The 23,661-nt window shown below is 43.4% G+C and overlaps 1 protein-coding gene across 1 annotated transcript in view; it reads right to left on the minus strand.

Moving 5' to 3' along the window:
- Nucleotides 1–14,088, minus strand: part of LOC308134058 (mannosyl-oligosaccharide 1,2-alpha-mannosidase IA) — a 227,189-nt gene extending 213,101 nt beyond the window's left edge. The window contains exon 1 of the mRNA XM_080501666.1: nucleotides 13,323–14,088. Within this exon, the coding sequence (XP_080357792.1) occupies nucleotides 13,323–13,883 (561 nt within the window). The 5' untranslated portion in view covers nucleotides 13,884–14,088. The remainder of the gene's footprint in view (nucleotides 1–13,322) is intronic.
- Nucleotides 14,089–23,661: the final 9,573 nt, after the last annotated feature.

A 23,661-nucleotide genomic window follows, 5' to 3' on the forward strand; every position in this document is an offset into this window, starting at 1 on the left:
TCACAGCTGGTTAACAGAAACATCCCATCTGGGCTCTTCCACAAAAATAAGAAAATAAAAACGCCCGTCACCGCAGTCACTTCTGAAAGTGGACAGCCAGTTACACCCATTTCCTGTTGTTGGTGCGCACAGTGTCACCGTTCACTCTGTTCTGAATGAGAAAGTGAGGACTTCCCATCTAAACAGTACAGAAGATATCACTGTTAAAAGCAAACTGGTTTCAAAAGTGAAGTAGAAATGAGGAAACATGTATTTCTATTACATGTTTAAATGATGAGAGAGCGTATATGTTTCAAACCATTCCACACTCAGGTTATAATGTCTTCTCTTGCACGAGAAGAGTTTAGCTGCACTTTTTCAACCAGAAGAGTTGTACTTTTTTTTTTTTTTTTAAGAGAAGCTCTTAAATGTTTGCAGCTCTCCATTAAAGGAGGACTTTGAGTGATAATTCATAGAGGACACTTTGGGCTGTCTGGCTTTTCTTATGACAAGTACCGAGAAGAGGTTGAAGGACCTTTTTCATTTTAAGACGCCACTGCCTCCGCTCTGCATCCAGCTGTCTCTGTGACCTGCCGCATTAATGCGAGAGAAATATTCAGAGGAGCCCGTCACCCACACTTCTCATCCAATTAATGATCTGAACTGGTTGTTCTCACACACACAAACAGTCATTAGTAGGTTATTGAATCAGTTTATTTGTTTTTTTTTTTCCTTCCTGCCTTCACAACGACTTGTGGACGGATGAAAATTGCAATTATCTAGCTAGCCAATCATCCAACCTTGATGGAAACGGGAGAAATCTATACAGCTCCCTAATGAGTACTGAGTACCACTGCTGCCATTTGATTAGGGACTTAATTGTGATAATAATGAACAAATACACCCAGCTCTGGCTAAAACGGTCTTGTAAGCATTCAGCTAATTAATGGCAATTTGCCCGCTGATGCTCACGATGTAGAAAATCACCAGGGAGGTACATTTTCCTCTTGACCCAGGAAAAAGTCCATAGCGCTTTACCGACCATGGGTTTTCCACGTGGAGCCATTGTCCGGTGGAAATGAGTGGAGTGGCTGGTTTGGGGGAAAAAAAGCAACGCTGCTGCATAAAAGAAGACGTTGTCTTCCGGGGATCCGCCTAAATTGTGGGTCAAAAGCTTGACAGTGTTATTCATCCATCTTGGAAGTTGGCTGAAATCATGTCACAACACAGGGGCAATATAGCAGGAGCACCAATCTGAGCGGACAGCAGCCGGGCAGCTCGCACTGGCTCGCTCGGCGTTCAGAGGACGGGTTAGTTGGCAGGGCAGCGGCTGTAAACACGCCCGGGGCCACACATCCCCAAGAAGAGAGGAGGACAAACAGAAAGAGAAGGGGGTGTGGGGGTGGATAGGAAAAAAAAAAAAAAAAAATCACAAGTGGGACCAAACAAAGACAAGCAAAGAGTGATGAAATGAGGTCCCCCGGCCCACTCTAATGTCTCGCCATTACCCTGCTGAACACAGCCATGCATGTTGTTTCTGACCAATTAAGCAGGCATAAAGGCAAGGGGCTGGGACTCAGCGAGGGGCTCCAATATTCTGCCGGGCACATCTAGGCCACTCTGCCCCCTCTCTTCTTTGTTGAATTTGCCCGAGTGGGCCAACGAGAAAAAGGTGAGGCTGTTGGGGAAAGGAAGGGGCGTGTGGAGGGGGACTCAGGGGGTGGGATTCGGGGGCAAAGTGGCGGTGGCAATTTTGCTCAGCATCGAGCAGAGGATGTCAAGCAGTGCACACAGCAAACAAGGGTATTCTTGGGCCTTTTATCGCCACAATTTTCAGCACGCACGCACACGCGCACACACACACACACACACACACACACACACACCAGAAAAGGCTGCTTCTATCTTTTGCTCTGTTGTCATTATCACAATTCTCAACACTATATTGCAAACAGGCAACCTGCAACGACTAAGTTGATGCTCTGCTGCGTCTAAGCATCAGGATTTCAAATGTTGGTTTTTTTATTTAAAAAAAACAAAAAACGAATGGAGTGCGTCTGCTGTAAACACACCTGCTGCAGAGCTCATCAGTACCAATATTGACAGGTCACTGCTGTCAACACAATAACAACATCTCTGTGGAAAGTGACAGGCTAATGAAATTAAGCTATATTTATGTGTGATTGAATGAAAGAGGTCAAAACCAGCCATGCGTGCAATGTGTGTATATTTAAGAACATTGTGTTTGATGTCCTCCCAACAGCAGCCGCATAATAATACGTTGTTTTCCCTCTACGAAAGAAACAGGCTAGTGTTCATACAAGGAACGGTAATCAAGCACAATAGAATGGAATAGAATAGAATGGAATTGAATAGAAATACAAGGCATTCAAGGATCATGCAATTTAATAGTGCAATTGAGGGAATTGTGGGTTACTGCTGTCCTAAATGGTGGTTATGGTTCGAGTACAGTGGGTCATCGCTCAGTTGGAGTGTCGTGGACTCGACCCCCCCGTCTGCCCTTATATCAAAATGTCCTGGACCAACGGATGGACTGAGCACCGTGCATGGCGGCTGCCTCCAACGGTGTGCGAATGTACCTGTGAATGGCTGAACGTGACAAACATTGTAAAGTGCTTTAGGGGCCGTTAATCATTAGTGGACCTTATTTACCTTTCAACTGTGGTACACACACACACGTGTAATTAACAGTCTTTTCGAAAAGAGCGCTCTCCTCTAAATTGGCTGCGTATCTCGATCCGCTGCTCGCAGCGCAACACCGGTCAGAGTGGAAGGCATGGTTGTAATCTCTATTCTGTCCTTTTCTTCCGTCATATCTAGTAATGACTTTCGAAGTGAAATCTGTAATAACATCTTTAAAATGGCTGCTACATTTGCCAGAAACTAATAAAAACAACACTGCAATGTATTTTATAGTTCCACCTGGTGGTGCATTGCATTAAGTCTTGGACTTGAAGTGTGGGAATCCTGGTTTGAATCAGAATTTGCAGCAGAAATTGACTGTTAGAAGAAGGAAAGGAGCACAGTCATAAATAACTGAGATTCAAACCATTACGATATGATGGACTCAAACTTTCTGCCATCTTTGTTATCATCTGATGACAAAAATTATCAAAATGAAGAGGAGACTCATAGCTGAGTTACTGAAGTGCATGTACACCTATCAAATGGACCTGAAAAATATCAGCTGTATTTTTTTTTTTTTAAAGAACGTTAAGAGTTCTGTTTTGATTTTAAAAAGGGCTTCTGGCAGTGTCTGGACAAACACATTTTCTCGGAAAAAAAAAAAGATTACAGAGCTACTAATGTAAGTGAGGGCATATAATGGTATAAAAATGGGCCTGTAGCAGCCCTTGTTTAGTAATTTCCAAGAAATATCAAAGACGAGTGAAAGTCCTGATAAAAGCAACAACCACGTATTATTTTAGGTGATGTAATTTTGGCCTTATCAAAAAGTCAATGTCTGGTGAGAAACCATGAGGAAAGTGGAGACGATCCAGTCAGGGATGAATGTGTGTGTTTTTTCCAGTAATCACATGCCTTTAGGAGCCAGGATTAAGAGGTATACGCACAATGACCCCATTATGTCAGCTGTACTGTGAACTCAAGATAAATGGGCTTCCATGGAACTTATTGCAACATCACAGCCATGGATGATAGTATAAGAAAGACTTTTCAGAGGCCGGGTGATGAAACCTGAGAAAAGCGGAAATCTACTTTCAAGAAAAACATACAGACACTGCCAAGAGTGTTGCCCACCTCTGGAGTGCCGTTATGTGCGTGCGTGCATGCGTTCTTGGGGGGGAGGTTGACAACATGTAGTCTGAGACGTAGCCGTCTGCATATAGAGGCCACTGATGCAATACCTGCAGGCCTTCAGTAAACAGAGGTGGATGGGCCTTGGGCAAGCACAGCAAACAAACAGAGTGGTCAGGACTGCAAATATGGAAGTGGAGGGGAGATAACAACAGTGGGGACTTTCTGTGAAAATCTGGATTTTTACCGAGAAATGAATGAAAAGCATCTGCAGACTGTTGACTGGGGCCACGTCATTGGGAGAAGAAAGAAAAAAAGAAAAGAAAAAAAAAGCTATGAGTCGGGTGTGATCTCAAAACTGCTGACAAACTTGCAATGCTCTCGTAAACCAGCCTTACACACACAAACACACACACACACACACAAACACGTGGCTGAAGAGAAAATGCAGATTACATTCATAAACCCTTCAGTTGTTAAATCCTGCATGAACAGAAGGAACCTGACTGGCCTCTCAGGAGAGAAGGGCACTCGAGGGACTTTATTCCTTCAAGATGTGATCTAATCCTCTACTTTTGCCTGTAACCCACACCAACACACACACACACACACACACACAAAAACCCAAATATGCACAGAACAAAATACAGGTGGCTGCATATAGTAGCCTATGTGCATATCATAACTAACTACAAAGGGTAACGTGTTCATGCTACTGCACATGAGATATGCATATACGTACACACGTACACAAACATATATAAACACCTCACTGAAAAGCATGCCTCAACAGAGAAACTACCCCCGAAGCTCGTGCCCCCATCACAAAGGGAATACGGGTAGAAAAGCTGCATCGAATGCAGAAAGATGTTAGCTAACATCTCCCCCTTTTCCCTCACATCCTTCCTTTTCCTCTCTCCAGTTCACCCGATCACTTGCTTCCTGCAGTGATAGCCTCGGGGAAAAGACCTGGTATTTTATAGCTTAATCAGCCTTTATCACACACAGAAAAATATGCTTTTCTGCTGGGCTCTTTTTTTCGTTTTGACCTGATGTGCCTCTTTCTTGCCATTATTCTACAAAGCACACACTTCCTGAAGAGATACCATTCCAACTTTACAGCCATTAAAAACTGTTCTAAATTGATTTAACCAATGCCCATGTAGACAAGGGGTTAGCCTGAGCTTAAAGAAGCGAGAATTGAGAAGAAATAATGGTTTTATATAAAACATAGGTTTCAGGAAGCTTTTTTTTTTTTTTTACAGGTCATCACCACATCAGCATTAAATTGCTCAAGCGTGGCAGCACGATCTGGAGAAATGCATCAACCAGCACATTGATCATTTCTGCTTTGGAAAGCAAACGTTGAGGTAAAGGGGTCATGTAGAGTTTTTGAACAGAAGGGCCGATTACGGTACTTAACTGGGGATTTGTGGACATGGGTGCATCCCGAAAAAAATAAAGCGGCCAACAAGCCGAAACAAAATCAGGGAAGTGAATGCCTCGAAATGCTTGAGAGCTAGTTCCATGGCTTCGGTTCCAGGCCTGAGTGCCTTTCTGTGTGCAGTTTGCATATTCTGTGAGTGCGTGTCGGGTGTATTCTCCTGGAACTCGAGCATTTGAGGGGAACTGTTGACTCCAAATGGCTTTTGTACCCATAGTTAGCTGGGATAAGCTGCAGCCCCCAGTTAGATAAAGCAGTATAGAAAATGGATAGATGGTCTTCGTTTTCCTCCCACAGCCTTAAGACATATGTTTTAAGATGTGTACATGTGAGAAGCCAAGTCACATAAGTCAGTGTCTCTAAATTGAACTCACGAGTGAATTTGTGTTTATGGTTTTCTGTGATGGACCGGTGTGTCCAGGGACTGCCATGCTCTTAGCCAGTGTAAGCCAGAGTTGGCTCTCGCTCCCAGCAACCCTAATGTGGATAAAGCGTTAAGAGTCTCTGAATATGGATGAGTGAAGCTCACTTTGCCCATTTATAAATAAATGTGAGTAAATTCAATATAAGCATTAAAACAGACAGTTCAGCACAGAGATTGAGGAGCACAAGCAACTTGCATTTAAGAACGAGGTGGAGGAATATAAAAAAGATGATCAAAACGAGCCCTGGGGGTTATATGAAAAGATGAAATCATGCTGTCTACAAGCACCGTTTGAAACTACTTCCCTACTGAACAGCATTCACATTAAACCACAATGGCAGTTAACTAGAACAGGTTGGCGTGCCTCTGCAAACCAATCCAGGGGTTTACAACAGGATCTGATCATATGTGTCGAAGGCTTCGTATCCTAAAATTCAGACAGAAACATCTTCAACTGGGCAACAGTTCCAAGGTTTCCAGGTTTGGTGTCACAAAATCATTACTCCCCTCCATATGAATACGGTCTCCTGCTCCTGAGTTACGGTTCGTCAACAACATTACGACGCGACTGTGAAGCTGATCTTTGACCTTGATGGATATAGAACGCCATCACATTATAACATCATCCATCAACACATCTGTGTGACATTTTGTCAAAAACAGAGGCCACGAACATGTTTTCTGAGGACACAGTGACCTTCAACCAGCACAATCTAATCAGTTCATCCCCGAGTACACGTGATCATCCATGTCGGATTTAATGAAAAAATCCTCCAGGCAATCCTGATGTATCCCCCTCACAACTATAGAATGGACGACCTGAAAACATAAAGCCTCTGGAAACAGCTGTCACCAGCACTGGGATATAAAAACCGCTCTAATAAAAGGGTGTGACTTTTAAAAGTGTTGACATGTTACACAAAATGGCATTTATATTGGGACAACACAGGAGATATAATTAAAAAGCACAATATTGGCTCCAGGGCCAAACATTGCTGTAATGGCTGACTTTCCCAGACTGTCCCCGACTGTCTGAAGTTTGCATGTTCTCAATATGTGTGCATGTATTTTCTCTGGTTTACAATAGTGCGCAAAAACATGCATTTGAGATCAATTGGCCTTTAGCTGGGGATCTGAGCGTGTGTGTGGATGATTATTTGTCTATTTGCTCTGAGATGGACTGGCAACCTATCCCGGGTGTTCTGCCTTTGCCAAAAGTCAACATGGATCAGCTGCAGCCCTCCGTGGCCCTCTGTGAGTTAAACAGATTGATATAAAAGATATGGACTGCATCACAACCACAAACAGGTCACAATGATATTGGACTGTGTGCATTGTCCACGTGCTCAACCAAGAACAACACTGCAAGTGGAGTCAAGTGCAAACAGCATTCAAATGAGAGTCTACTAAACAATATCCTCCCCATGTTGGTTTGCTTGTGTTTTGCCATGGAGTGAATAAATTGACCGCCAAGCCCAAACAAGCACAAAATGAAATGTGATACCACAGCGTTGGACATGTTGATGGAGGAGGCTTAAACAACATTGGGTGCCATAGTAAAAAAATAAAAAAATAAAAAAATCACACATTAACAAAAGGCTGCAAAGACCTTAGAACACAGGGAACACACAGAAATACAACTTAAAATCTAAAGTCTGAAAATAAAAGTTGAGGGGAGCCAGCATGGGAAATGCTTATCACCACAATAAAAGCAGCACCTCTGCTGAAGACTGAGCCAAGTTAAAATTCCATTTCAAACGAGTGTAAATGGTTTCCAACCTGTAGTGAATCACACAGACTATTAGCATGAACTCCTCCAAGCATTTGCCCAATTGGGAACAAAAGGCCTGATATTCCATTTTGCATAAAGACCAACGTACAAAATGTGTGTCTCGCTTTGAAAAGCTGATAGATACAATCCCTTATAGGTACGCTTTCACATGTGTGCACGTGATGCCAAATTTGCACAAACGTTTATCCTATCAGACCCACTGTGCTTGATCTGCGAAATATTGCACTTTGCATGCGCTTTGCATACAGTTTCCTTTATGAAACACTTGTTTTTATGATGGTTCCACCAATGATCTTCAGACTGTGACTCCACCTGCAGCAGTTACAGTTTTGTTTTATCAATAGACCAAACTGGAACATGCCGTTTTGTTTGTGCAACACTGGAATGAATCCAAAAACTATACTCACACCATTGAGCACATAAGTCACACTGAACTACCGTTCAAAAAGGTGTTTTTACATGCAACATCTATTCATTTATATAGGCTTGCAACACCAAAATAAAGCCTTAACTTCCCTATCGTTGATATATTTTTCCTTAGGCTACAATAAACTAACACTCCAGTAAGCATAAAGCTCAAATGTGACAAGAACTAACCCTGTGAAGATGATATTTACTGCTTTACCTTAAAGTAATTAGTCCTCTATCTCCCTGCTCCTCATGCATTGTGAGCTGCTCATGAGCTTAACAACAAATTGAGGTTGATCTGTTATAACAATGACTGGATACAACCACCGGAATGTGTAAGATGTCTACAAAGACAATATACAAAAGTCTGTTCCCATCTTACGGAGCAGAGAAAGTCCACATCAATGTCCAGCAGCACCGACAGGCTGATATTATCTACCTCAGATGCCAGTGACTTGCACAATATATCAATACCCAGAGGGGCCCGGTGGCTCACTCCCCTACATAAACAAAGCCAAAGACAGCCGTGGTCTCAGATTCCCAAACACCAGCCACTGACATTTGCACAGCATCCACAGAGGAGAGGAAATGCACCACAGTTCTAGCTCTGTGGGAACACAGGCAAAGTGTAAGCCTTTTCTTGGGACTTTGTTCATCTTCCGTTTCTTTCTTCTCGCTCAGCGGGCGGCCATTTTCCTGGCTCAGACCGAAGGCTGCTTGGCACACCTGATTCGTAGCAGGAGACAGCAGGGGAACGACGGGTGCAGGGAGGTCACGGCGCTCGGAGCCGGCCAGGAGGCGCCAGCTTAACGGCAACATTTTATTCAGACTGTCACCCAGCTCACTGGTCATTACCGCTATAAGGGGATTTCAGGTCCGGCAGCAAGTGCACCCATTTCCGAGGCTTTGTGTTCGGTTTGTGTGTCTCTGCGTGTGCTTGGGTAATGAGCCAGCTCAACCCACTATACCAGAGCCAAATCATACTTTTAAACAACAACAAAAAAAAAATACTCACTTCAGCAACATCAAATATTTAAGGATCTGTAGCATCACTATTAATGCGACATTTCTACTGGTTGTGAGCAACTTTTAACAACCAGAGCTTCTCGCAGGTGAATTTCGTTACACAGAAAATAATCTCAGATTGTCTGTGGCTGCACAACCATGATTACGTCTATCTTATATACTATAGCTTTACCTATTTATTATGTTTAGGTTTTTTTTTCTTCGTTTGTGTTTTTGTTTTGTATTCTACATCTTTTGACTATTTCCACTGGTCATAGAGCCTGATGGACAGTTGCTGCATTTAACCGCCATACTTGTATGCATATTTGACAAAAACAAACCTGAGAACCATACCTCGGTGTCAATTAATGTACTTATTTGTAGTTAACATGCATAGATTTTAGTATTTGTCTGATGGTTCCTGTTTTGTATTTTGCCAAATATGCATACAAGTATGGCGGTTAAATGCAGCGACTGTCCATCAAGCTCTATGACCACTGAAAAGAGTCAAAAGATGAAGAATTAATAAAGGTATTTCAGTATTTATCTGTATTCATGTAAAACCTGCTTTCTTGAGCTCTTCACTCAGGTTCCTGAAAACAAACAAAAGAATACAATCTGTTTTTTGATTAATTCTGCCAAGTCGACTGTGTTTTTCTTGCTGTTCATTTGGAGGTTGTAGAAAGCAGAGGAGGTTCCTGCTGGTAAACCAGCACGTTGAGGGACAGTTTAACCAAAACTGTCTTATCACCACTGTGCACTTTTTCCTGTTCTTTTTTTTTTTTACATGCTGAATTTGTGATTGTTTGATAGTTGTTAGTCATCATGGGGATACAGGTGGATTTCAAACAGGATGAATTAACAGTCACAACAGTCTTGCAGCTCTTAGTCAGCTGCATAATTCAACATGTACATGTACACATGTGTCTAAAGTGAGAGTATCTAACACAGACAACAAACTAGTAGAAGAGCATCTTAAAAAAAATGTGAAACAATAGAAACTAACGTGTGTTTCTAGACAGTTTAGATTTATTCGTCGTAAACTGAAATATTCCTGTTTCATTATTTATCATTTCTGTTTATAGACAATAAAAATGAGAACAAAGGATCTCAAAGAGTTTTTGAACATTTCATAATTGAAGATGTGTTTTGTATTTCGATTAATCAGACAACATACTGATCACGATTAAAAATGCTTGAAAGTTTTAGTTTATATGTTGCGAGTGGAGAGTTAATTTTATACCTTTATAATGATCATTGTATGTTGCTCTACCAGGAGATCTGTCACGAGAGGCTGCGCACAATGAGTCTGTCCCTTCACTGCAACACTGCCAGCTCCCTCATCTCCTCGCGTCGCCTTCATCCCTTTCATCATAGGTTACAGGCCACAGTATGGAAGATCCTTCAATTTCCCCATGAAAGGGCTTTGATTTAACTGCACCGGCATCGCTCTGGTAAATATTCATACGACGAAGGGAAAAGAACATTTCTGACTTCACAAGGAGCTCCTTTAAATGCACACTTTGCTTTTTCATGTGTGTGATGTTGCAGAGACCAACACAGGAGACAGATGTGGCTTCGTTCTGTGGCTGAGCTTCGCTCCGTGGAGCTACACAGCTCCCCATGTCTCTCTCTCTCGTGTCCTCTCGACTTTTTTGTTTCTTTGGATGTATTCCTCTGCATACAACACTTTTTTTTTTTTTTTTTTTTACTGCACTCTCAGCCAGAGTAATACAAAAAGGTAAAGCAACAGAATGTGGACAGAATAAAGAAAAGGAAACTCTTCCTGTTGATCTGGCTGCACCTTTTTGTGGAGCAATCCAAGCTGCACGACTTCCCATGTCGGGCCCGGTGAGGCAGAGGCGTAGCCACGCAACCAGCTCAGGGAGCCACAGCATCAGAAACTAACAAACGGGAGGTTTCATGACTCTCCATTCTCATCATCCTGCTGAGAACTTTTGGACGAGAAAGATCTACGAGCAGGACGTTTCTGGATTAGATACAGAGCAACTTAGTGACTTTGGCAGCATTTTGCTGGGATTGTGAGGGTCCCCACTCATGGAGGGGGTGCCTTTAAACATTTGTGATGTGTGATCAGGCAGTCATTGTCCCTTGTTTCACCCTCTGTTGGCATTGGACGTACACAGGGAGGAAGAAGGTGGGGAGTCTGCTTTCTTGTTGTTGGCAGTTGAGAAAAACGATGCCCATTCACAGTCTGGGCATTGAAGCACTCTGCGGGCTGGCTGGACCCTTTTTGTTGGCTTTGGGAGGGAAATACCCTCTTTCTGCATTCCATTACGCTGAAAAAAATAAGACTGCATTCACAGAGCTGCTCCGTCTATGGACCACAACGTGAGCTCAGAGACTGACGACAGAAACATACATCAGAGCGCTTACAGAAACCACCAAAACACAGCTATATTACGGTTACCTTTTGGGTCTACATCTGTAAACCTGAACAAAGCAGAGGCGCACTGTGTGTCAGCCTGCACTGGCAGCGTAAATCTAAGCCTGCAGGACAAAGAGAAGCTGTCTGCCACACTGCCAGCGGGCTCAGGAAGGTTGTAACTGCAGCAATAACAAAACAAAAATCACACAAACACTTCAGCAAACGCACACTAACAAGGAGCAATGCAGTGCGTGTGAGCATGCCTTAACTTAGGTTCCAATTAATATCCTGCAACAAGAAGGGCGTGGTGGTAATAACATCTCCCTGCATGACTGCGACACCCCCCAAGACATGGATTTTGTGAAGCTCAGCTTGGGAGACCAGGAAGGCAAAGTCACACTGACATTCACTTGAGAGAGCATCAAAAGAGAAGCCATGAGTCAGTGAGAGCTCGGTGCACGAGGGCAAATAACGCTCCATCCTCTGACACCTCGGTCATCATGCAAGCACATCACCTCCAGCAACGAACAACATGAGAGCAGCGCAAGAGGGTGACACCCCAAGCGCGCGTGACAACATGACACGTCTGCGTCACACGCCAAGGCTGAAACCCATCTGTGCACGCTGGCCGATGACTGTCCCCCCCCCCCACAAAGCCTCACTCGCCTTGAGTGGGTACAGATGTGTGATCTCCAGACGCTCCCACTCTGGAGCCCTTATTGGACCCACAGGGCTCAACAAAGGCTGGCACACAGCTTGAAGAGCTCCTGGCCAAAGACTCACTGCACAGTCATATCACTTGCAGATGATTGTGTGAAGGAGGTGGAGGAGGTGCTACAGCTAAAAGCATAATCATTCAGAATGACCAGACAGAATGTGACTTAACGCTTGAATTCAACAGGATATAAGTGGATCTTCAAGAAGCGGAGCTTTTCCGAGGGGCTAACCCAGATCCACACGGGAGTGAAAAGAATAAATCCTCTTTCAAACCAGGCAGGTCTTCCATGTAAAGCCTGCAACTGTTGTTGCACTCGTGTTTTAATTTCTTGCCGTTACAGTTTCAATAAATTCAGTGTGTCCCAGCTTTACCCTCCATTTGTTCAGTTTTATTATAGGTTGCCTATACATCTGCTGGGAAAAGGCATCATCTGCATCATTCAAGTGATGTTTTTCTGTTGTTAATGTGAAGAATACATGTTGCAAATATCTATCCGAGATCCCAGCCGTGATTTTCCTACCCAATCCAGAAATGTCTCCCCTCAAAATCTAATCTGACTTCAATAAACTAAACAGATTTTATAAAAAAAAAAAAAAAAATAGAAATCTGATGTCTCACTATTAATCATATTCTGGCAAACAAAGGTGAACGGTCTACCTTTAGAAATAATCAGTGAGTCCTATAAAAAGTAGCAACAGTTTATCAACTCCAAGCCTCTCATCCTCAATGATGAAGTAATTACCCATCTATTAAAACTGTTATATCACTATATATGTACATATGTTTTATTTCTGTTGTCTTCTGTCTCCTTGACATTTATCTAGATATATGGAATGTGTATATAGAATAATGTTGGTGTGGGATGTCTGCCGAAGGGAAAATACAGAGCAAAACCAATATAAGTCATGCTTGGTCCTTAATACTGTTCTCTGTCTTTATTGGAAAAACTCCAACAGGAGTTCATCCAGTAGGGTCAAAGATACTGGCTAAATATAGACAACAGATATGATTGAAAGGGAATTCATTTTGTTCAGTTTGACAGCAGCTCTGCAAACAAAAGTCCCTCTGCTGCTATACGGAGATCGTCTGTATTGTCAGCCACATTCAGCATTGGAAATGTAATTACGTCTTTCATGAAAGACTTTTTTTGTTATGTTAGTCTAAAGCACACTGGTATTTATCTGCTGTGTTTTGACAGGATTAAAAAGACTTATTTACTCTATGAAGAAAAACAAACAAAACAAAACAATAACTCCGATGATTTGCCATGCTGACCGATCAGGTCTCTGTTTTTACTGCCCTGGTTCCCCATCAGGTCACCCTGCAGCCTCCAGCTCAGTAACACTCAGAACATTCATCCAGATGATGCCCCTGCAGGCTCCTTACCTCTTTGACTTTCTCCCGGCGCTCGTTAGTCTGGGGGTCGCTCGGTTTGCCGCCGTCCCTCCCCAGAGGGGCTTTCAACAGGCACCTCTTGAACTTGTGGTAACTGAAAGTATCCGAGCTGGCGTAGTGGTTGGAGGAGGTCGCTCTCTCCGAGGCGGACTCCGGCTTGGCCCTGGACAGAGTCAGGTCCTCCAGCGCTTTGACCTCGGTCAGCCGCTCCTCGGTGGCCTCGTGAGAACCGGGGGGTTTGCGGCTCAGACCCTTCACTTTCCCGGCGCTGCCGTCTCCCTTGGCCGGGGTCATGCCCCGCGGAAGCTCCTGCTCCTTGGGTCTCTTCAGGTGCTCCCGGACATCGTTCTCGGACCCGGAGCCGACCGTCACCGGCTGGACCTCCGTCTTGGACAAGAAAATGCGCTTGAGTCGGACCGAGTCCGGCAGAAAGAAAAGGGCCCCGAAACACAGCGTGACCAAGCCGGAGAGGAAGAGCAGAAAGACGAACTTCTGGGACAGGCGCAGACCCATGCCCGATGCCGACACACCGGGCAACTTTCGGAAAACCATTGAAACTTTTCTTTGACACGATTCCTGCGTCTGTGTCTGATCTCTGCTGCCCCTCTGCTTGCCTTCGGGCTTGTGTTCGGGAAAGAAAAAACAACTAACTATGCGGAAATTAAAACACACCCCAAGTGACACTTTGCAGAGGAGCGCACACAGCCCCGACAGAGCTCTTTATCTGGCCATCGATCGGATCTGCATACAGCGACGGTCTGGGCCTGCCTACATCTGCAAATTACCAATCATCGGCCAACACAACTCCAGAGGTTGGTTTTTTTTATCATCATCGCCGGCATCAGCAGCAGGATGTCAACATGTAAAACCATGAAGCAGCACAAGGGGGGTGAGACATAAACGGCACTGGCGTTCTTTTAAACTGAAGCTCTACTCAAGGGTAAAAGGGTTGACAAAATAAATGTACTTTTTTTTATGGGGGGGGGGGGGGGTGTGTTAGCCACGAAACGTCTCGCAGCGTGTGAAGAAAGTTGCGAGTCGATGCATTATTGCGCAACGTGCAGATCGTCAATAACACGCTGCCCTGCGGCGCAAAACCTCCGGCGAACAGCAGAGCATCTTCCTCCTCCTCGTCTCTCTCTCTCTCTTTCACACAGACCCACGCTGCTGCTGCTGCTGCTGCTGCATCGCAAAGCTCTCCACAAAATCACCTCCTGCACCCCCCGGCCACTCCGGTGGTGTTGTGCATCTACCCGGTACAGCTGGCGGACGAAAACGCGCGTATATTCATGTCGCCGATCTGTCAATTGCGCTCCTCCGTGTCTCTCTCTCTCTATAGCTCTCTCTCCCTCTCTCTCCCCCTCTCTCTCTCTCTGCTGGCGTCAACACGCCGGGCGAAACAAATCGCCGGATGACATGAGAGAAGGCGGGTTTTTGTCCCATGCGAAGTTACACTCGCCCCCGATCCAAATCCATTAAATAAACAAATCCACCATCTCGTCCGCCGGTTTCCAACAAAAGACGGACCCCACGTCGTCGCTCCGGTACCCGCCGCCGCCGCCGCTGTCGTCCGCGCCGATCCTCCCTCCCTCTCTCTCTCTCGTCTCTCTCTCTTCCTCTCTCTCTCTCTCCTAGTGCGCACTAGTGTCGCTGTGCCGTGGACGTCCGCTTGCGTAAAAAGCGAGAGGAGAGGGCTGGAAATGTAACATATAGTGCAGGCAAGGGTGAGGAGGAGAGATGGAGGAGGAGGGGGAGATACGAAACGCTCCGCCGCTCAGCAATCCAGTGGGCTGCTCGGATTTCTTGATGGATATTCACAGCGGCTTATCAAAACACAGTTAAGCCGTTTTGAGCCATTTGGACAAAGGCAGAGGGGTCTGGATGGCTCTCCGCGTTATAGGGAACCGCACACTCACACATGCAGTGGAAAAGAGGCTCGTTTTAATCCTGGAAAAGCTGGAGAGGATCGACATCTCTGCTACAGATGTCTCAGCAGCGACCCAGCATGTAATCGTGAAGTGCCAATGATTAGCGCCTCATCCGTCTCGTTCCAGGGTCAAACCCTCCTTTCACAGTTCAATTTCTTTTAGTTTACATACATTAGTTTACATTATCGCACCTGGTCCGAGAGCATCCATTCTAAGTTTACAATTCAAGGACTTTCATGTTTGCAGTTTAGAACGATAGTTTGATCCAAACTATATCTGACCCTTTAGATTTCCACTAATGGATCTGGTTCATGCAGGATCCCACCAGTTTCCTTAAGGGTTTCCAATCCAGTGCATTCCTCGTTTGTCATTTACCTTGTTTTTGTAAATCAGTTGGTTTTCATCTCGATTAGATTAGATTGTACTTTATTCATCCAACGAAAGATAAATGCATATTGTTACAGCAAGTCCTGAGGTAAAATAAGACAAAATACACAATATGCCTCAACAGAAAAGATAAACACTCTACTATGAAATACTCTACACTCTACTAGTAAAATGTGCAAAAAAATTACTATCACAGCAGCAGTATTTAAATCAGTTGGATCATCTGTCTTCTGTTAACTTGCTGGCTGGACCCACCGGTCAGTGGGTAGAAACTGGAAGGGTGACCAGTCCCTCACAGGACACACACAGAGAGACAATCATGCCACTGTGTGGCTTCATGATTTGCATGCTTTCATTAAATATGCAGATCCATGTGCTAATGTGTCATTTAAGCGGGGTCATAGAAAAATATAAGTTTGAAGGAGCCAATGTGTACTTCAGCCTACATTTCCCCAAATCCTGCATACTTTTTCAATGATTGTATCACTTAAATACATCATGGGGTTATTGGGTTTTTGTCTTTGCCGACCAGAAATGATGCTTGCTCTCTGTGACTCTGTCCAGGATGCAAATATGATTGCATTCAGGCATTTCATTTACATCTGATTCAGAGGTGTCAAACACATGCAAGTCAAAACAAGCTTGTCAAAAGGTCCAATCCAGCATGCAGAATGACCATGTCAAGGTTAAAAATCATGAATAAAGCATTACTATTGTAATTTTTTTTTTCAACAAAAATAATTTCTATTTTTAATGCATGGAAGTGGAAATCTCACCGTTTTAGTCAGAAAGGTGGACAGAACTGAAAATGCCGATACCTGAGCCAAGAAATCGGTGATGCATCAGTGAAATGCAGCTACATTATTGCAAGTCAAGTGGCATTAAGATGAGTGAATTTTGTGAATGCATGCTTGAGCCTGCAGAAATGGTATTTTAGGATGACTAATTAAATGGTGCAATGGAATGCCGTAATTCAAAATGGCACAATGTTAAAATAGCACATAATTTCCTTTGAAAAGGTCAACGAGTTGAAGGCTTTTTGGGGGGAATTTTTAGTTATGCAACACTTTTTATGGTTTTACCTGTCACACGAGAACAGACTGTGCTCCTTGTGGCTCCTGAACTGAAAGGATTTTGGCACCTGTGGTCTCATGCATTCCTTCGGTGTCATCCGGTTTGTTTTCGTACCAAATGTTTTTGTTCCATCCTGTAATTTGCCATTAATTAAGTACAACATGGGAGGATCATAAAAATAGATCTTAAAAGAGTTTATGTTGTTACAGCTCTCTGCAAGCCAGCAGTAACGTGCGTCGATTTAATTTGTTAGTTTGATGTCTTCATGTCCACTATTAGTTCATATTTTTCCTGCATCCTACCAACAAAAAAAAAATGTCGCCACGGCTCGGAATATTTTCCCATTTACAAAAGCGTTTGTTCAACTCAGCTGCAACAGACTCTACAGAATCCAGGTATGAATTTGTTTGAGTTTGTATTGCATGCATGAAACTGGAGTCCGCATCTCTCATCGCCGAGTTGTGTTGCCTCACAAGTGGTCAGTAAAGGTCACAAAGTGTGTTTACTTTATGTTTACACAAGCAAGATAACGGCTGAACTGTAAACACAGTGTTTTCTTGGGATTAAGTAGGATAGATGGCCAAACAAGTCGGCCATTACTGAAGAGCCTGCACAGCAGTATTCGACTAACGCCCCGACAGCAGGAATGAGAAAACAAAGGCCTGATTGGTTTCAATATTGGTCTTTAATTGGAAATCAATTAAAGTCCAGCGCCTGCAGCACATGTCGTCTACCTCCCGAAGGTGGACTGTCGTTCTTCTGCTCTCCAAAACTTGCCTCGTGATGTTTTGGCTGACGTCAATGTATTTAGAAAAGTGATAGCTCCTGATGACCTCTAACCACAAGTCCGTAACTTCGTCTTCACACATTCCTTTCTCTGCTCCTGGAAAAATGTCTTATTTCAATATAAAAGTGGATGTTTTTCCTTCCTCATAGGCAAACGAAAAGGTAAAACTGAACCAGAATTTAACATTACCTGGGAAAGCCTGCAGAAGGAATAAGCACTTATTAACATCTGACACATGAAGTCCCCAGGCTCTGGCTTTGTCGTTGTCAGGTGCAAATGGCGGCACCACCTAATTTTGAGGTAATTTGTGCAGCGTTTGACCCCACGTTTCTACTCTTAAGTCATCGTTCACTGCAGGCCTAATGGAGTATGACTGCTGCTTGTCTGAAATTCATAGAACAGACAGGAGACAACGAATAGTGAACTGTTGAATTACCCCCTCCCATTGGTTTCTTTTTTTAGTTTTTTTGAGCCAACATCATTTCCTTTGAGAGCAGGTAAATCTATGAAGTATTCTTTGGGCTTCCTCGCTGACAAAAGGACAGTTTGTAGTCAGAACGAGGGACTCTGTGATGGCTCAGTGTCTGTGTGAGATGAAGCTTGAAACGTGAGATGAGTTTTATCGCTCCATGTGCTCCTGCACACTGCGGCCAACTGGGAGACTTGTGAGGTACACCGATCAGTCATAACATTATGACCGCTGACAGGTGAAGTGAATGGTCCAGAAATTAATATTTTGCAGTAAAACTTGGCGTGTCAAGAGTCAAAAACATGTCAAACATATCCAAAACTGAGGCTGGAGGAGGAAGAAATGTTAAGCCGAGCCATGGGGTCCTGAGAAACCTAAGCTCATAAATGAGAGTAGGTAATGAAGGCTTTTCCACGTGGTCCGATCCAACTGATGAGCTACTGGGGCTCAAGCTGCTGTGACAGAATGCTGGTTCGGATAGAGTGATCACAGTTTGTTGCTCATGAGGCTGCAGATCCTTGCCTTCTTTACCCAGAAAACGGCAACAATGTAAAGATTAGACCTGGATCACAGAGTAATGACGGTAATAGCCAGGTCTGACACATTACTTCTTTTCTTTTTCATGAATTTTGTATTACCCGATGGTAGCAGCCTCTTACAGCAGGATGCTGCACTGGTCCACGCAGAGGAAAATAGTTCAGTAACAGTTTGAGGAACACCGCAACCAGTTTAAAGTGTTGCCATGTCCTCCAAGGTCTTCTGTTTTCAATACAATGGAGCATCTGTGGGATGTGCTGGACTAAAAAACTGATACAAACTGGAACTTTCATCTTTTGAGACTTAGGAACAGAGGATCTACCGATTATATATTGGTGGAGGATACACAGCACACTTAAAGTTCTGGTGGAGTCCATTTCTCAACATGTCAGAGCTGATTTATCTGCAAAAGAAGGAAGTACACTATATTGTGTAGTATAGTGTTGTGTCCAATTTACAATTTGTCAGCAAAGATGTAAGGTACTGGAGTAAAAAGGCAGTAAATGGTGTTTATAGTTAACTGTAAGAGAGGCAAAAAGGCAAAAACACAGACAATCAGATGTGATCTTAAAAGTTGAAATATTAAAGATCTGCAAAAGTGGGATTTTATAGCTTCGTATCATCAGACTAATCTCAAAAAAAAGATGAACAGTGTACGATCTGCAGTATTCAATTATTAGAGCAATTAATATATTTGCTTTATTTGCACTAGTCTAAAATTTATGATAAGAAGGTGAAAAAAAAGAGGAATTACTGACCTTTGTGAAAAAAAACAGCTTTAATAGACACATCAAGCCAGTGTTTCTCAAAAGGCCAAGTTATACATGAGTCCAGTCATTGAGCTTGCATGAAGCTGCGCCGGCCACTGACAGCATAGTTTATCACCACGATAGATGGGCAAGGCAGTGCTGTCTTACTACAGGCAATAGCGCAGGGTGAAACCAGTGCACAGACAATTTTCTCCAAAAAATAGAATAAATGATATATACAGGTAAATTGCTCCCACAGAGCCCATTTCCTGGATACTATGCATGCACTCTCATTTTTAAAAGTAACTGCAGCAGTCTGGGTGGTGTTTTCAGTGGCATTTGTCGAGATTGCAGACTCTGTGATGCAACACTGGACACATGCATGCATTTTTATCCTTCATCCTCTTTATCGCCGTTTAATCCATAATTAGCTACAATCTCAACCACCAGTCTTGTCATAAAGAGGCCTTCATCTCAAAATTGGGTTATTCTCCATATGAAGATTTGATCTTTGTTCTCAAAAAGACAATAAGAATTTTCGTGTGCGTTAAAACAGAGTTATTCCTCACAGGGAGGATTATTACAAATTACATATTTGTTGGTCCTTGGAAGTTAGGTGTTACCCACAAATACCACAGACCCCAATAGCCCATTGCAGTTCAGTCTTACCCGCCTCATCTTCAACTCAAGGCCTGACCCTCATGAAACTTTAAACTCAACCCTGAAACTACATCTTTAACCTTGTGAATTCAAACATTTGGTCACTACAAGGAAGGTAAGACCCCCAAAGTGTAGTGTGATTTCAGGTCTTGCATCCCAATTATTAGTAAAACCTTCATGCGCAGACAAACACACACACAGATCATTCATGTGCAAACATAATTTATGAGGGAGATCAGGCACCGCGTGTGATGTTGTTTGCATGTGGTTAATAAGAATGACTGCCTCAGCTGGGCTTTGTTATCACAAGGAGCCACGGAAGCATTTCCCCAAACAGAACGCATTTTCGAGCAAAGCTATGATTTTGTGGCTCTGTTCTGCTTTTAGTGGACATGTGATTACAATCAGATGACAGATGGAGTTGGAGAACGATGGAAATGGAGGGTTTGCCAACGGTTTCAGGGTGAAATCCCTGAAGTTTCAGGTTTCTGTGTCGCGTATTGACGTCTCTCCACATGTATGCAGGGCATGGCTAAAACAGCTGACTGCTTTTAAAACATTTTTGCACACACCGTGATACGTCCTGCCAGCTGTATCCGCTCGCATTCAAAAATTCAATCCTGTTCCGACCCACCTTGATGTTTTATTCATCAAACGAGATGCCAATGAAAAAGTCCATCTCAGTGTTCTGCTCATTCTCATACATCACACAGAAGGCAGAGATGTATCAGCCCGTGTCAATGTGTCTGGATTAATAATGTCACCGCGCCCGCTATTTGTTTCTTTAAGCGCTGCTGCAAAGCATTTCCTGACGCCGGAGATCGCGGCTCTGCAGGGTGCTTGATGTCGAGCAATAAATATCAAAGATCGATTTTTGGGGAGATGGGGTGCTAACTCTGCGGCGTGATGCCGGAGATCTACGAGCCCTGCCAGGAAATGCTGTAGATACACACCCCAATCTAAACTCTAATGAATTCTGGGTCACCAGACAGGATGAGACTCTGGCATTTGAGGCTGACAGATTGAGAATCCTCTGACCTCAGTCAGTTTGTTGAACTTAGAGTTACAGCACAGGATTATTTGGCAAACTTACTGCACTTACAGCTTCACTTGGGTAATGCTACTGTAATGGAAACAGAAATGGTAATTCAATATGGTGTCGTGATTACTCTTGTCTTTGAGTTGCCTATCTGTGTGGCGTTTGCATGTTCTCCCTGTGGGTGCCTGGGTTTCCTCCCACAGTTCAAAAACATGCATTTGAGTTTAGCTGGTGACTCAAAGGCACACTGGTGCAAGTATGTGTGTGTTTGTTTTTTGCCGGTGTATTCAGTCTTTGCCCAAATGTGGCTTGGATCAGGTTCAACAACCCACAATGATCAAGCCTCATGGGCAATTTCGAAGACGGAAGGGTGGATGGATCGAATGCAGACATATTAAAAAGATACAACATTTCTGTTTATAGGTGCATCAGTATACCAGAGACTTATTACAGCTGATTAAATAAAAGCCTCTAAACTTTATCTATCAATTAGTATGAAACATCTTTCAATGTAAAAGTACAAAATCAGATATTTAACCCAAATTTAAAAGTCAAACATTCCAGAGTGAGTATGCATTAAGTTTCTCTCTCAATGTGAGAAGACTGGAAACCCCATTTTATTTAGAGTTTATAATCCCCCCACCCCCCAATATGTGTCTAAAAATTATTCAGCAGAAGGTCGGATTGTGGAAAGCATGAGGGATTGCACATCTCCATAATCCCACACAGCAAATGTCACTCTGGTTTTACAACAATTTAAAACCATAACTTCATAGTCTGTGTTTTTAGTGCCTGTATGTTTCTCTCATAAGGAGACCTTTTATAACTGTACACCTGCTATTGGGTTACATTATTGGTAGCTTCGATAAGTGCGTGTGGTATTGTACATGCAGGAAGAAAAAGCAAACTCTGATGCCAACTTAAATTATTCAGGAAATGTGCACAAAAATACTCGTTTTACACTTTAAGTATTTCTTCAAAAAGATTTGGACAACTGATTTAAATAAAGTAGTTGTAGCTGCCAATGTTCAGTATTAATGCACATTTGCTTGTGAAATGTGGATCACATGCGCAAAGCAGCATCAACACAGCCACTTCAGAAGTTGACAACAGGACCCAAATAAATAGACTTGTCAGTAAACATTTCCATGCAGTACTTCTTGTGTAGTTATTACAAATTCTTTCTAAAAGAAGTTAGTCCAGCCTGTCATGATGCATCGCAGCTCCAGCATGAATGGAGACACGGCTCAGATCAGCCATCAGCACAAATAGTATCAGTGGAACAATAAGCTCAGCCTTATTGCCTCTCTGCAGTTATATTTGTCTGTTCCTTTTATAGACAAAACAAAACAACAAACTTTGGCGGCAGCCTGCGTGCACGCGGCCCCACCGGTGACCCTCCTCCACCAGATTTATAATCAAAACATTTCATGTTGTGTAGCTAAATATTTTCAAAGCTGGGCCGCCGAAGCTGGTAATCAGAACATTTGTTTGTGTGGAACACCGGCGCGGTGACTCAGGGTTTTTTACTGCCTGAACACAACAATTAGCCATACATTAGATGGGATATATGGGCCATGTAAATGAGAGGGAATGAAATTGCAAACACACCATTAAGCTGATGGAATAGAGCCACAGAAAGTGACTGAATCCCCCCCCCCATTCAGCACACAGATTATACATGCTGGTGGGCTCTCGGTGCAAAAAGAAATCATTCCAGCGATTCAATGGTGACACAATGACCTCTGCTGGTGGATTGGGGCAGTACAGGCTGAATCAGTAACAGCTGTATTTGCACACATTCAAATTGGCATAAAATTGACCTTTCAGTCCAGTGAACACACATCACAGTCCAGCGCATTTTTGAAGATATTCTGCACTGAAAACACCGAAAGTTGACCAGCAGCAACAAAAGTCTGTGGCCCCCCCAGTGCAGTGGGGGTTAAGTGAGGGGTCAGACTGCCTCGGTTTCCCAGACAAACAGCATCATTACATATAAAAAGGACAGCCACTCTAAATGTTAAAGAGCCATCAGGAGAAAATAAACAGAAGAGCCCTCATGCGAAACAGGAACAATTTAGGCGACTCAGCGATGACGGGGGACTCTGGTTGACGGACAAATTAGACACAGTGATTTAACCAGAGCCAAAACATGGATAAATAAACTCTGGGACCGATCTATTTGAAAAGCTCTCAGGCTTATTTCACACTCCACATGTAAATTTGCTGCAGCGGGTCGGCTATTAAATGTCTGGCATCTGGGGAGTGTCTTTAATCCACTGCTGAAATGACTTGTGGGATCACGGCCACTTAGAGTGACCCTGAAGTTTACGATGAAGCTCTGCTGCCACATCAAGATAAGTAGAGTTCATGAAAAGGGGACCAAATGTCCCCTTTGCACAGAATACCACAGTATTTTCTTGTGTGACCTAAACATAACTGGTCAAATCAGCATTGCTTCTTGCATGTCTACAAAAGTGTCACTTTTTAGTGGAAAGTGAAGAAAAAAGTTCACAATTTACCCTCCCAGTGAGGACAAATCTGAATTAAATTTCCTCCGTGACTGCTTCACACAGAATCTGCTCATCGGAGCCATGTCAAGCTCTGTTTAACGCTCATGTGGAGGTCACCTCAACACATAAAACTTACCTCAACATTACTGGTGGAGGCAACATGCATCTGTCATGGCGGCGAAAGCGT

This window comes from Blennius ocellaris, assembly GCF_963422515.1.
Source record: "Blennius ocellaris genome assembly, chromosome: 8".
Classification (NCBI taxonomy): Eukaryota; Metazoa; Chordata; class Actinopteri; order Blenniiformes; family Blenniidae; genus Blennius; species Blennius ocellaris.